The following is a 13,727-nucleotide window of genomic DNA, read 5'->3' as shown; positions in this document are numbered from 1 at the left end:
TCCAACTTATGTGAGTCTGTTTCTTCACTTCATATAGAGAGGGGTGTGTATCACACAGACACACATGCACCAAGTGCCTAACGTAGTACCTGGCACAGGTGGGTTACTAATAAATGGTGACTCTTATTATATTACTGTTTTTATTAGGCACAGGACAAGTCTAGTTCCTCTTCTGTGTGATAGCCCTCTAGATATTTGAGAAAGCAATATTAATTTTTTTCAGGGTAAATATCCTTCTTTCTTTCATAACTCATATGACATTGTTTGTAGACATCTCTCCACCTTTGAACATACTTCATTTTTCTGTCTCTTTTCGAGTTTGGCGGAGCCTTTTAGGAAGATGATGGTACTAGATTAAGAAAATTAGGCAAAGAAAATCAGTTTTTGATCATTATGTTTTATACTAAAGTTTACATTTTTGTACTTACATTTTGTATTTTTCATTTACTTCAAATGTGATATATGTATGCCTAAACTTAACATGGTACATGTGGAAACATATTCCATGGTTTGTTTCCTAGAAATCACTCTACATTTTGCTTCAGTTTCAGATAGAAAGTTTGGAATTTTCACTTGCTTCATTTTCAGTTACCTTGTTAAAGTTTAGCAGTTGTAACTGTAAGGTTATTGTCATTTTCCAGAATTTTTCAACTCAGCAAAAGGTGAATGATATTACTTATATGTGTATGTACAGATATACAGTCGGTTTTATTTATTGGCAGCAGTTAATGCTCTGTAAAGTTCCTGCAAATACTGAGTTAGAGAACACTGAACCACTGCTCTTAGGAGAAATACAGGGTTAGTTTCCTGAAAACATCTGGTCATAACATTTTCCTCAACCTATCAGTACGTAATCTTATTTTGTATGCTTCTGTTAAAGATACCTTGTATAATATATATTGTCAATTCATTAACATTGATCTCACAGCCAACAGCACTATAACTGATGCCTGAATGAAGCTTCTCTAACTCATGTATTTTCTCTATAACATACAACTTTCTTCTGCTTAGAAACACCAGGCAACTTCCGCACTATGCGTGGGGGCCATTTTAGACAGTGAAATCTCCAAAAAGCACAAAAATGTGAAAAACATGGCACTAAATAGACTGTGAAAAGGACACTTGTTTTCAGTATGAGAGCTAAAGCAAGAAGGCAGAGTGTCACCTTGTTCTCCCTCGGTTGGGAATGTGAGCGTTGGGTGACTCTAATTTTTCACTGCGCTGCACATGCGCTTGTCTGCGAGTGATCACAAAAGCTCTGAGTGTTGCCTTTGGGGTTACAAATAAATTTTAGTGAGTAAGCAGATTCTCAAATATGGCATCCACAAATAATGAAGATGGACTGTGTATGTTCAGAAAGAAAGAAAAATTAAACCACTTGCATTTTGAAAACAACATTTTCAAACTGTTAAGTAGGCATTTTGAGTCAGATTCAATATTACTTTCTTTTCCTTCAAAAAATGTAATATTGAATCACACACTTGGAGAAGTATCCTTGCCAGAAGTTATGAGTCTTATCTGCATAAATCATGCAACTGTTGCCTTTTTGGCATCTGTTAAAGGGCTTCAGCGGTAATAGTAAAGTAGGCCCTGTATCGTGAGGAAGTAGCTTCAGCTTATCTCAGTAAGTGGTAAATTAACAGTTTCTATTTAAAGTGTTCCAACAGTGTTTTAATGAATTAACCCCAGCCTAATGAGGTAAGTGTTGATACTTCAATTCATACCACTGCGTTTTTGATCATTATGTCCGCCTCCTTAGGTGGTATTGTGTAATAAAAACATTGTCCATAAAACTGAGCAGCTAAGTGTCTTGCCATTGGTTTTATGAGTTTAATTTTACCCGAAAACGAATTCGTGATATACAACCAGAGGGTATGCATCTTAGCAGTAATTCAGATACCAACTCTCCTCCAGTAAACAAAATCTTAAATTCAAAACTATTGGGTCTCTTAATCAGAGAAAATTCACAGTGAGGACTGCTAACATTGAAGTTACTGAGTACCATTAGTTCATGGGGTTTTATGGCCCAGATTACCTAAACTCCCCTGATTATTTGGCTTAGAATATATATACCTCCTAGGGCTAAGAAGGAATCATGTAAGAATGTGAATTGAGATGGAAGTAGACAGTCCTCTGGATGGACAGTGATTCACATGGAATTTTTTTCCCCTTTCTTCAGTGACTTCATGCCTAAGACTTTTGGCATTGATCCAAGTCCGTTTACAGTGCGTAAGCCAGATGAAACCGGAAAATCAGTATTGGGGTAAGATTTGCATATAGAATGAAATTTTAAAGATTCATGTAAAATAATACAGCGCTTACAATATAATTTCCACCAAAAACTAATAACTTCAAGTCACATAGTTTGGAGCAGTCCATTCACTGCATCTATACAGGTAGCTTTTTTATAGCACTGGGATCATTAAAAAGTGTTAGACACTGAAAGTATAATTCACGGGAATTCCAGCAACACGATGCATTTTACTATTTTAAATCAGGAGTTTCACAGATGGCATAAAGGCAGGTAGCAGATATTATGTATGTCCTTTAATAACTCAGCATCCTGTTTCCCACAACATAAAATACTTAGGTAAAAATTTATATTAGTTGTATTTATTTTCGTTGGCATCCTGAGGCAACATTAAAGCAAATGCTCAGAGAACTTAATAGATTTTCTGTGTATTACTGTAACATTGTTTTGGGGATGACTGTTATTATATGCAATAATATGAGGAAGAGAACAAACCATGTTTACAGTCTTTATGCTTTGAGACTGGAATGAAATGTGTTCTAGCGTAAGAATCTCTGTTACTGCCACTGACCTGAATAATCCCAGTGATAAGATTTCTCCTAGGCCCTGGGCAGAAACCCCGGCCAGCCTGTAGATTCTGAGTCCTAATTGTATTTGGGAGTGTGTACAGGGGCCTAATTGGATTCTAGCTACGTGTGATTTATACAATGAGATATATATTACTGTTTTCCAGACACACCATTTATGTGGCTTAAATATGTGGCCTTAAATAACTGCATGTTAAGCCCTGGACCAGATGCTAAGAGGAATTTAAAAGAAGGTTAACATCCTCAGGACATTTAGAATTTAAGGAGTTCCTGGGACAAATACGTAAATGATCAGCTCTATTAGTGTATAGTACTGAAATGTATCCACTTTAATTTTTAGTTGCAGAAAGTCAGAAATGAATTTATTTTCTGTAATATCTAACCCGTGGTTAGATAGTATTGCATGTTTCTTTACTAGAAAATGCAGAATATTATGGTATTTTAAGTCCCTTGCAGAAAATTTTTTAAAGTAAGAGTAAAATATTAAATATATTAAATATTTTTCATAAACGCCAAAAATATTACCATAAAATGTTTTCTGAATTAAAACAACATTCTTACTACTCTCAAATTTGGCACTAAAATAGAAGTTAATAAGTGTGGGCTTTTTCTATGTTTTTCCCCCCGTCTACTCCCTATTATTAGAAGGAATGTTCAGAAAATATAGTTATTTAGTAATAAAACAATTTAAAATCTTAGTTTATGTTCATCATTTGCTCATTACTTTGGTACAAGTAATCAGCTGCCACTGTGATTGCTAAAAATTCATAGGAGGGACAGAAATATACATGGATTTGGCTATCGACCCTTTCTTGAAGCTTCTACAAATTGTAGGTAATTTTACTAATATCTCAAACATAATAGTCTTCTATTATGGTATTATAAATTTTGAAAATACTGATTTCACTTACCAAAGGAAGACACAGTAGCCAAGTGGTGAAAAGACTTTTCTGCACACTACAAGCACATACTTGTTTATTTTCTGAATTTATAACAAAGCTTAAATTCATATAAGGTCAGCATGTACATGATAAAATATTAAACTTTTCCCTTTAGCACAACTTGAATCCAGAAGCTGGCTCCTCACGGTCATTTTCTTATGCTTCACCAGGACTAAGGCTTTGGGACACAGCGATACACAGTAAGCGTTGAGGGTTCGGTTTACAGATGGTTCACATCCGTATTCATCTTTTTAAAGAAACAAGAGCAACAGAGAAGAAGCTGTGTTACAGCGGAAAACGGCCGCCAGTGCCCCACCGCCGCCCAGCGAGGAGGCCGTGTCCAGCAGCTCTGAGGACGACTCCGGGACCGACCGGGAGGAGGAGGGCTCCGTGTCCCAGCGCTCCACGCCAGTGAAGATGACTGACACGGGCGACAGTGCCAAAGTGACCGAGGTCAGGGGCCGAGGAGAGTGTGCAGTCCGGCATGAGGCTCATCTCCAAAATCCCACTTTCAGTTAAAAGGCTGAGAGCAAGAAAAAGTCACATTACCTCACTCATACCTTTCTAATGCACAGTGTTGCAGGCACTGCAGAGATGAATACATTTGACAAAGACATTACTGAGAATGGTTTCTGAAACTGGTGTTTTTGCTTCCATGTGTAACAGTAAATTTCTTGTCACTTCAGAATTCTTAAGAGAATCCTGTCCCTCTTTGAGCAGCCCATCCACTTATTACTTTGGTACAGTAGCCCATCCGTTTATTCCCTTGCTCAGCACATTGTTGGAATGCAGGGTTTGGATCTAGGCCTCACAATCTTTGCATAACCCCAGTGGGAAGTTCATCCTGTTCAATTTGACATTACCAATATATTGAGGGGAAACAAAAGGCAAGTAAACCACAGAAGAACCAAATTTAGCTTTTGGGAAATTTGCTTTCTAGAAATGGCCAAAAGTCATTAAAGCTAGACATGTTGCCATGGGTTGAGGTTGGCAAACTACAACCTATTGGCCAAAACATCCTGCTGCCTGTTTTTGTAAATAAAGTTTTATTTACAACCAGCCATGCCTATTTACAGCCATACCTATTTGTTTATATATTGTCTATGGCTGCTCTTGCCCTATAACAGCAACAGAGTTTAGTTATGGCAGAGACAGTATGACCCAAAGAACCTAAAATATTTACTGTCTGGCCCTTTACAGAAAATGTTTGCCAACTTCTGCACTATACAAAAGCAATTAGTAATTACCTAATAGTTTTTTACCCTAAAATAAACTATTTTAGTGAAAATGAAGTCAGATTTTTAAAAACCATTAACTGAGAAATTTAATGAACCAGGTTGAAGAAACATTGTGATTGCCTTTGTGGGAAAATTCACAGGTTCATTTTCTTCATCTTTGGAAATTATTAAGATTCTAGATGTCTAAAACTTCTTCCTGGTTCCCTTTTCTTTTGACCCCAGAATGTGGTCCAGCCCATGAAAGAGGTGTATGGAATCAACCTCTCAGATGGCCTCTCAGAAGAAGATCTCTCCATTTATTTAAGGTAAAGTATTTTCATGAGAGATTAAGGACAAATGCAAATGTAATACAATACCTTATATCTAGTGTAACGTTTAAAAATTGAAAATAGTCAACAATACAGAAGGAAGTGAATTCCACTTGGAATAAAATAGTAGCATTTAGGTCAAATTCTGAAACAATTTATATTTGGAGTTAAAGGCCTACTTACTGCCTGAGACTCTCAGGGCCCCTCAGTGATAAAAATTTATGATGCTTACATGTATTTTCACTGCCCATAAGCTGCAAACTGAAGTTTAAATACATCTCTGCATTCCTGCATTAACAAATCCTCAAGATCAAGTACCTTCTTACAGAATGAACTTGGGATACAGACAACTGAGGACCTTGTATTCCCTTCAGCTCGGGGTTGGGGTGGAGAGCTGCTGGTGGGAGTGGAGGCTGAGGAGGGAGAAGGAAGCAGTGATGTAGGGGCACCAATGCAGAATGTTATCGACCTTTATTGGGAAGACCTGGCTAAAAGGAGGAGATCTACCAAAAGGTATTCCCTGAAATCACGTATATAATTTTGTGTGTCTGTGTGCGCTTGCAAAGATTCATAGTTATCAGATTCTCAAAAGAACTCCTCGCCTAGAAATCCTTAAAACCCTGACGAGACCACTGTAAACGCCCCCTCAACCTAATGTATGCTTTAAGAAGACTTAATTATTGCAGGTGAACATGGACCCACTTCATCTAAGTTTGGCTTATGTAAACTGTAATATAATGAGCACTAACCTCCAGGTCTTTTTTAAGGAGGGTATTTGTTTTGCAGAATCCATTGAACTGGATATTTTCAGCTCTCTGCTTCATACTAGTAAGATCTGCTGTAGAATATGTGAAATATAAAAATGTATGGCATTTCTTGACTACAGAAGCACTGGTATGACTGTGCATCACTGTCTTACTGGAAGCCAACTGAGTCGTTCAGAACTCAGCCACACCCTCCTCACTCCTGGATACACAGACATGCATGACATTCATACAGCTGTCACACTCCGTAGCTCAACTCTTCAGGAGTTAGTTGAAGTGGGCCTTCATGAGCAGCATGATCTGGAAGAACGATTTATCTGGGGTTAGTGACTGAGTAATATGACTTTATTGCAGAGAGCATAAGTGTACATGTCAAGGCTGTTCACTTGCTGAAGATAAAAGTTTGGATAAGAGTAATCAAAGTTTTTTATAGTGCTGTACTGATCGAATAATTGGTAGTTTCTTCAGCACTTTTCCTGACTTTTAAAAAAACCTCATAAAAACTACAAACTGCATCCCTGAGGGGAAGATGGGTGCATGTAGCCCAGGCCACACTTCAGATGGGTACACTTGAGAAATATCAGTGGCCCATTGCAAGGCATCCTCTTACCTTGCCGAGCTGGCCTGGGGCGAGTCCCTTTGGCCTTAGCTGCAGGTCTGGATTAGTGTCGTTGGAGGCTTCTCTGAGGGGGATGGTGGGGGGACAGTGGTGCTCAGCAGGTGGTCTCCTTAGTCCCCTCCAGCTCAGATGAAAGTACTCTTCCGAGCGGCTGGCGTATATATACCCGGGGATTCCTGTGGTCCTGAGGAAACCAACTCCATGCCCTGGGTGCTTACAGCATCGTTGCTCCAGGAGATGGATCCCTAGCCTGATCTGGCATTTCCTTGTTGTTTGTCTCACTGCAGACATCCCCGTCCCTGCCACTGCCTCACGTTTCCCCATGCTTCCTGCTGCTGTCACCCTTAGATATGCGAGGCCTTACAAGATCATCTCCCTGGCTTCAGGAACATTTTGGCTCAAGTTCTGTATCACGTTTGAGTAAACGGGATGCAATGAAATACACGTTTTGTTTCATTCCTATGTCCATGGTTACGACTTACATTTTAACCCATTCCTCCTTTACTTCTCATAAACCCACTCTAACATCAGGCAGTCATTTATAAATCGAGTCTCGTGTCACATAGGGTACTCTTGCGTGCTTTTCTGACATAAGCATATAACTGTCGTTTGAAGGCCCATATCATTTTGTGCGCTGTCCTGAATTTGTGGCAGGTAGTTCTTTAGCTTTGTATCTGTTATAATTTGTAGATTTGTGCAGCTGGGGCAGAGTCAACATAAACAAGACAAGAGCAGCCAGCAGTTCTGTTCCAGGTGCCCAGATGGAGTTATAAAATTGTAAGTACTAGATTAGACTTGTAAAAAAAAAAAAAATCTTTGTATTCATGCCATTCGGGGTGCTTTTTTTTTAAGACTTTATGAGAAAGACATTGTCTTGTCCCCAAATTAGTACAAGCACTAAAGCGTCTCCTCCTGGTGTAATACCGTATCCGAGGAAAACTGGGCAGCTGTGGGGATGGGGAAAAGGTTGGGAGCCTTGCCTTGCCTTTGGAGGTGGGACTGGAGTTGGTGAGGATTTTCCTCCAGAAACTCTGCTTTCCAGTGGATAGCAGTGGGATGAAAAAACAGCTCTGACCCTGGAGACAGGCTCCTCAAATTCAGTGCAAGACCCTTGAGGGCAGGAGTGGTTTGTCTTTTCTAGCTCTATATCTTCACCAGTTCTGTTAACTTGCTGTTTAGTGAATAACTTGGAGTTTAGTAAATTCTTAAATAAATAGAACTAGGTTCATATCCTGACTTAACACTCTGCGACTTCTTTTTTTTTTTTACCTTGAGCAAGTAACTTAAGTCCTGTGGGGCTCAGTTTCTTTGTCGCAAAATGGGTTAATGGTAGCACCTGCTTCATAGGAGGATGGTGGGGCTGAAATGAAATCATGCATGCAAAGTGCTGAGATCAGTGTCTGGAATACGTCCTCAGTACGTTGTGATCATCACCATTGTCCCTTTCTTCTTCCTATTTGTCATTGTTCTCTGCTTGTTGGGACCAAACAAAGCAAAGGTTGTGACCAGGAGTGGCTCCTGATGCCATATGATCAGCTGAGTTTCCTCTATAAAAAGGGGTCACTGTGGTGATTAAATGAGGTAGGATATGCAAGGCATCTAGATCAGTATCTGGCACAGAGTTGACATTTAGTAAATGTTCTCTTCCCTTTTCTTGGTACAACTTTATCAGTTTGTTTAGTAAATTATTTGATAGATACTGACTGCCTGACTTCTCCATGTACTACATCTGCGTGTTCCTAATTGTTAAGAGGCTACTATAGTGATCCCGGCAAAGACTGGTGCCTTAGAGAATAGCGGCTGGGAGGATTTTGGAAATGGGATGAATCTAGGAAATATTAAAAAGTGAAATAGACTGGATAGTGAAATAGTTGGGTATGGGGAAAAGGCCTTACCGAGGATGGCCGTTAGGTTTTTTGGAAACACTATGTTTGATTCATTCATTCATTTAGCAAATAGGTATTGAATACCTATTCGGACCTGTGTTAGGACCATGGACAGCTGCCATTTATCAAGGTAAGGAGCACCGTAGGAGGAACCTGTTTGCCTTTCAAGGGGGATCAAAGTGGCCATGTTTAGGAGGCAGGTGAATCAACTGATCTGGAACTCAGAAAAGAGCCTCTGGGAATGTGAATGCATGTTGGTGATAATTAAAGTCTCTGGTTAAAGATGACACCACTTAGGAAAAGAGAATAACAGAGTGAGAAAAGGTCTACAGCTGAGTCTTGAGGGGATCTGAGTTTAACGCTGAGGAGAGAGAGATGGCTAATCAGAGAAGGGGAAGGAAAACCAAGACTTATCACAGCCTCCAAAAGGGCTATTTATCCCTTCTTTCTCTCCCCTTCACTATTTTTTTTTCTCTTTTTTAAAAAACATATGAACAGGCTTCCCTGGTGGCACAGTGGTTGAGAGTCCGCCTGCCGATGCAGGGGACACGGGTTCGTGCCCCGGTCCGGGAGGATCCCACATGCCGCGGGGCGGCTGGGCCCGTGAGCCATGGCCGCTGAGCCTGCGCGTCTGGAGCCTGCGCTCCGCAACGGGAGAGGCCACAACAGTGAAAGGCCCGCGTACCACAAAACAAAAACAAAAACAAAACATATGAACTCCTATTAACTTAGAGACAGTTTTTCTTTCGTAGATCTAATTAGCATATGGAAGTATGAGCTCCCAAATGAACTGATAAATATGTGGCCAAAGAAGGAAAGTATTTCAATGTGTTAGTAAAGTAAGAGACTCTGTTAACCAAATTATTCAAATGATTCTTCCATTAAAATAGTATGGCACAACTTAGGAGGAGCAGGTGATGAAGTGAATATAGCATTACAACATAAAAGGAAAACATGTTCCCACATTTCCTTCCACACTGTGTCTACTTTGATCTGTAATTGGTCTTGCTGTTAAGTTACTTTTAAATTCCTTTTCTCAAAACATTTAATGTTTGCTTGTCTGAGTCTTAGCACAGATGAAAACCATGTGAATCTACGATTTTTTTTAACGTTTTCCACTTAATTAGTAAAGAATCGAACATGAGTGTGTCTTGGTGCAGCGTCTTCAGCAGGATAACAAAGAGCTTGGTAGGCTCTGCATTATGTTGTCATGGCAACTGCCCGAGAGTGTTGTTTTTTGGTGTGTGTGCACGCGTGCTTTAAATTGAAACTGTAACTAGGTTCTTAAAATGTCAGCTCTTCAATTTTAAATTTCTAAAGCTATGCCAAAACCAAGAGAAATTAGATTTATATGAGATCCTGGAAATTCTCATCTTATTATGTTTTGGGTTCTGGTATTTTTTTAAATATATTGATAGTAAGTTTATTTTAAGTTTATATACATACATATGTATCAACTCATCTCTGGACAATTCATAATCTTACCAGTTTTTCTTGAAATTATGAGGCAAACCAATACTCCTTTTCTAAATATGAGGTATACAACAACCAATGTAAAATATATTGACAGTAAACAATAGGCAAGGAGCCAGTGGATTAGGGGCTCCTGAAACAGAGGTGCAGAAACCTGCATGGGGAGCTGGGCACGGTCACCCAAGCTCTTGCAGGACATTTCTTAGAAGCGGATATTAAACCCCAAACTAGTCAATGTCTGCACCGGCAGCCCAAACACTCATAGCTGTATTCTGTGAGTGTGACCCTCCCTTCGATTCATGCCACTTCCTAGGTGTATGGGTGGTGATTAGGGAGAAATGACATCAGCCAACATTTCCTGAGCAGTGTGTGATGGGCACTATGCTATGTACCTTAATCTATATTAACTCAATTCTCACAGTAACTCTAGGAAGTAGGTCTTAACTATCATCTTCATTTTACAGATGGGGAAACTGAAGCACAGAGAAGTTATGTAACTTTCCCAAGGTCAAACAGCTAGCAAGTGGAGGAACAGGATTCAAACCCAGATGAGCTGGCTTTCCATCACTAAGCTATAAATGCCTAGTGTTACCAGCTGCTCTTATACCCACAGTGGTAAAAATACTGGGTTATTAGTGTGAACAACCCTCATTTTGATCTTCTGACATGATCTAGTTTGTAGGCAGCTCTGTATGCAGACATAATGTTTCAGCCCTATTGAGCTTGAAAATTGTTTTTAATATTTAAAGAGAACATACCTTTACTCTTTTCCTGGTACCCAGCATATTGTCCCAAACGTAGACATGCTTCCTGGGCAAGCATACTTTGCTTGACTCATAACATGATGTGGAGGTTGTTTAAGCCATCATGAGACCAGTGCTACTGCTATTTAGAGTTACTGTCATCCTAGTAAGTTGTAGGTTCTTAGAGGGCAGCCCATCTTTGTGTTCCCTGCTGCCTCCTGAATAGTACCTAAATTGAGTGCTCAGTAAATGTTTGTTGAAATGTACTGACTCTCACCCCCCACCCCTCCCATTACCATCAGAGCCTGCATGGGGCCCCATGAGCATCCCTAGAAACCCACCTCACCCATCCTTGAACACTTTTTAGTTCTTCCCCTATTCTCTTTCCTGCTCATAAGCCCTCTGCCCTCTCCTGCCTTCTGATAGAGGAAAAAAGTAAGCACACCAAGGTTTTAGCATTTTTTTCTCTCTGTCCTGCTTCCACTCGCACCTGTGACCAAATGCAGAATGAGAAGGGCCTGCGTGGAAGGGCTCGCTGTGCCAGGGCGGGTGGGGTGCTGTGTAGCCCAGCGGTGATTTGCTGTATTCATGCCAAAGCACCCTGCCCTCATTGTACACTCCCACCAGTTCTGAGGAGTTTTTAACTAAGCAGCAAGTGCCAATCAGTGTAGGTTAAAAAGAACATGAACTCGCCTATTATTAGTGCCTGCTGTTCCATGGTTCACCTATTCTAGGAACACGTCTCACTTGTTTAAAATTACCTCTAAGAAGTGGTTCAAAATGTAATACATAGAGTTTGGGTAAAACGTGTCTAATTTAGGATTCTTCCAATGCAGGATGAGCTAAATAAGTGTGTTTACTGTTTTAGGACCCTACGGTTGAGTTTATTCCCTAAGTACATCTCACAGTAAGTAGCATTTACTGACCTTAGAGGGAATGCCCCTGGGAATGGGCTTCTGCTAGGGGAAGCATTTCACAAATCAGAGCGTGCTGTGACACAGAATTAGGGCACCTTTTCACACCGATGAGGTGAGCTTGACACTAGGCCATGATTAGCTCAACTTTGTTACTTTTCACGGTTTTCAGTGATGAGTCCCTATATACAAGTCACTCTCTGGGGTTCCCCACCCCCGCTCCTGCCTCATTGATTTCATCTAGTCCTCTGCAGATAGTGCTGTCTTCTCTGCTGCAGGCTAAAGAAGTATTTCTGCCTTAATGGCCTTGTTATCTTTCCCAAACACCCGGGAGTACAGTCTTTAAAGGTTTAAGGATTAGAGCAGTTGGGAGGCAGTGATCAATGATTAATCAGCTAATTCCCTCCACAGGTGGGAGATGGTAGGTGACAACAATTCCTCAGCCCAAGGAAACTAGGCTGTGACCTCTTCCCTCACCCCAGAAATTACCATAGAAGTCTTTCTTTCTCTTTGATTCTGGCCTTTACTTTTCTCTCTTTAACCCTCTCCGGCTTTTCTTATAAATACTTTTCTAATTATCTCTTTCTGCTTTCCCCTTACTCCCTATTTCTTTTACTTTTAGTTCCTCTCTTTTCCCCTCTTTTTCTTTTGCCATTCTCTCTCCAGCCCTGCCAGGGTATTTTTAGCTCTTTTTATTTTTAAATACAGTAATCTCTCCACAACACAAATTTCCTTCCTGTATTTTCCAACAGTGCTTTTCAGATTGTAATCCTGGACTCATTAGTGGGCCATGAAATTAATTTAGTAGGCGTCCACGTAACAAAATGAAACAGAACTGAACTGAATCCAGTAGAAGGCTCCAGTGCACGGCACACAGTATGGTTAAGTCTCGTTTCATGAAATTTTATTTCTATACATAAATGTAGCATTGTGTACCAATTTGCCCTGCAAAGTGCATTTCTCACTGTGGATAACAGTCACAGGTTGGATTTCTATGAATGCACCTTTTCTGAAACCACATAACTTAAAAATCTTAACTCTGTTCCTTATATCTAGGCACTTAATGAATGTTTGTTGATTGGATGAAAATATGTGTGAACGATTCCTGTTGAGAATAATTAGGCAAAGAGAGGAGAGAGGTCACGAAGAAAAGGGGTCAGGAACAGATGAGAGGTTTCTGTGGTGTATCCAAAGTGGGTAAAATAAATGCAGGCCTTGGAAAATACACTCTTGTTACTCACGGTGAATTGAGAGCTGGGATGACTAACCAAGGGAAGGAGGTGGCAGGAAGCTACACTGAAAGTCAAAATGAAAAGCTGTTAGATGGATAAAGGAAAAACAGAAAAAAGTTGAATGCCTCTTTGTTTGAATATTGTCTACAATAGCACTATGTATACTATGTAAAACAAGAAAATTTAATGGAACAGGGTGACTTTTTTGCACCTTTCAGAGTAGGCTGTCCTACCAGCCTACTAGCCTACTAGCATATAAGGAATAATAAATGGAAATTTAATTGTAGGTACTTGTGTAATTAATTTAATGTATCTAAAATGACTTTGATATTTTAAAAATTTAGTATATTGACTATTTGTTTTTGATGACTGCAAAGCATACCATTTATGGGGATTCTGTAGGTTCACACGAGGACTTGAGTACCTCCCCTTAATATGGGTTTTTCTTTTCTTTCCAAGAACCTAGCTAGCACTTCTATAAGGTAAGGTATACTCACCTTCTAGGTAAGGCATTATAGGCATTAAATGACAGGTATTTATTGACTGTTCACTATGTTCCAGGTTAGGTGTACGTACAGTAATACACAGTTGAGTGAGATATAGTCCCTGCCTCTGAGGGTTTACATTGACCCGGGGATGGGGGGTGGTCAGTGATTCCAGGTGTAGGAGGTGCTGTGAAGGTGTTAGCAGAGGAGGCTCTGGGGGTGCAGAGAAGAATCCAAATCAGACAGATTCCTGGGCAAGCTGACCCTCAGGCTAAATTCTAAGGGA

At 40.1% G+C, this 13,727-nt stretch overlaps 1 protein-coding gene across 1 annotated transcript in view; it reads left to right on the top strand.

The window, feature by feature from the left end:
• Positions 1-13,727, top strand: part of FIG4 (FIG4 phosphoinositide 5-phosphatase) — a 130,102-nt gene that overhangs the window by 82,797 nt on the left and 33,578 nt on the right. Inside the window, exons 19-22 of the mRNA XM_060030106.1 lie at positions 2,180-2,263; positions 4,037-4,232; positions 5,240-5,322; positions 7,399-7,485. Of these exons, the coding sequence (XP_059886089.1) occupies positions 2,180-2,263; positions 4,037-4,232; positions 5,240-5,322; positions 7,399-7,485 (450 nt within the window). The remainder of the gene's footprint in view (positions 1-2,179; positions 2,264-4,036; positions 4,233-5,239; positions 5,323-7,398; positions 7,486-13,727) is intronic.

The sequence above is a fragment of the Delphinus delphis genome, chromosome 14 (genome assembly GCF_949987515.2).
Source record: "Delphinus delphis chromosome 14, mDelDel1.2, whole genome shotgun sequence".
NCBI lineage: Eukaryota > Metazoa > Chordata > Mammalia > Artiodactyla > Delphinidae > Delphinus > Delphinus delphis.
This window is presented reverse-complemented; position numbering and strand designations above follow the sequence as displayed.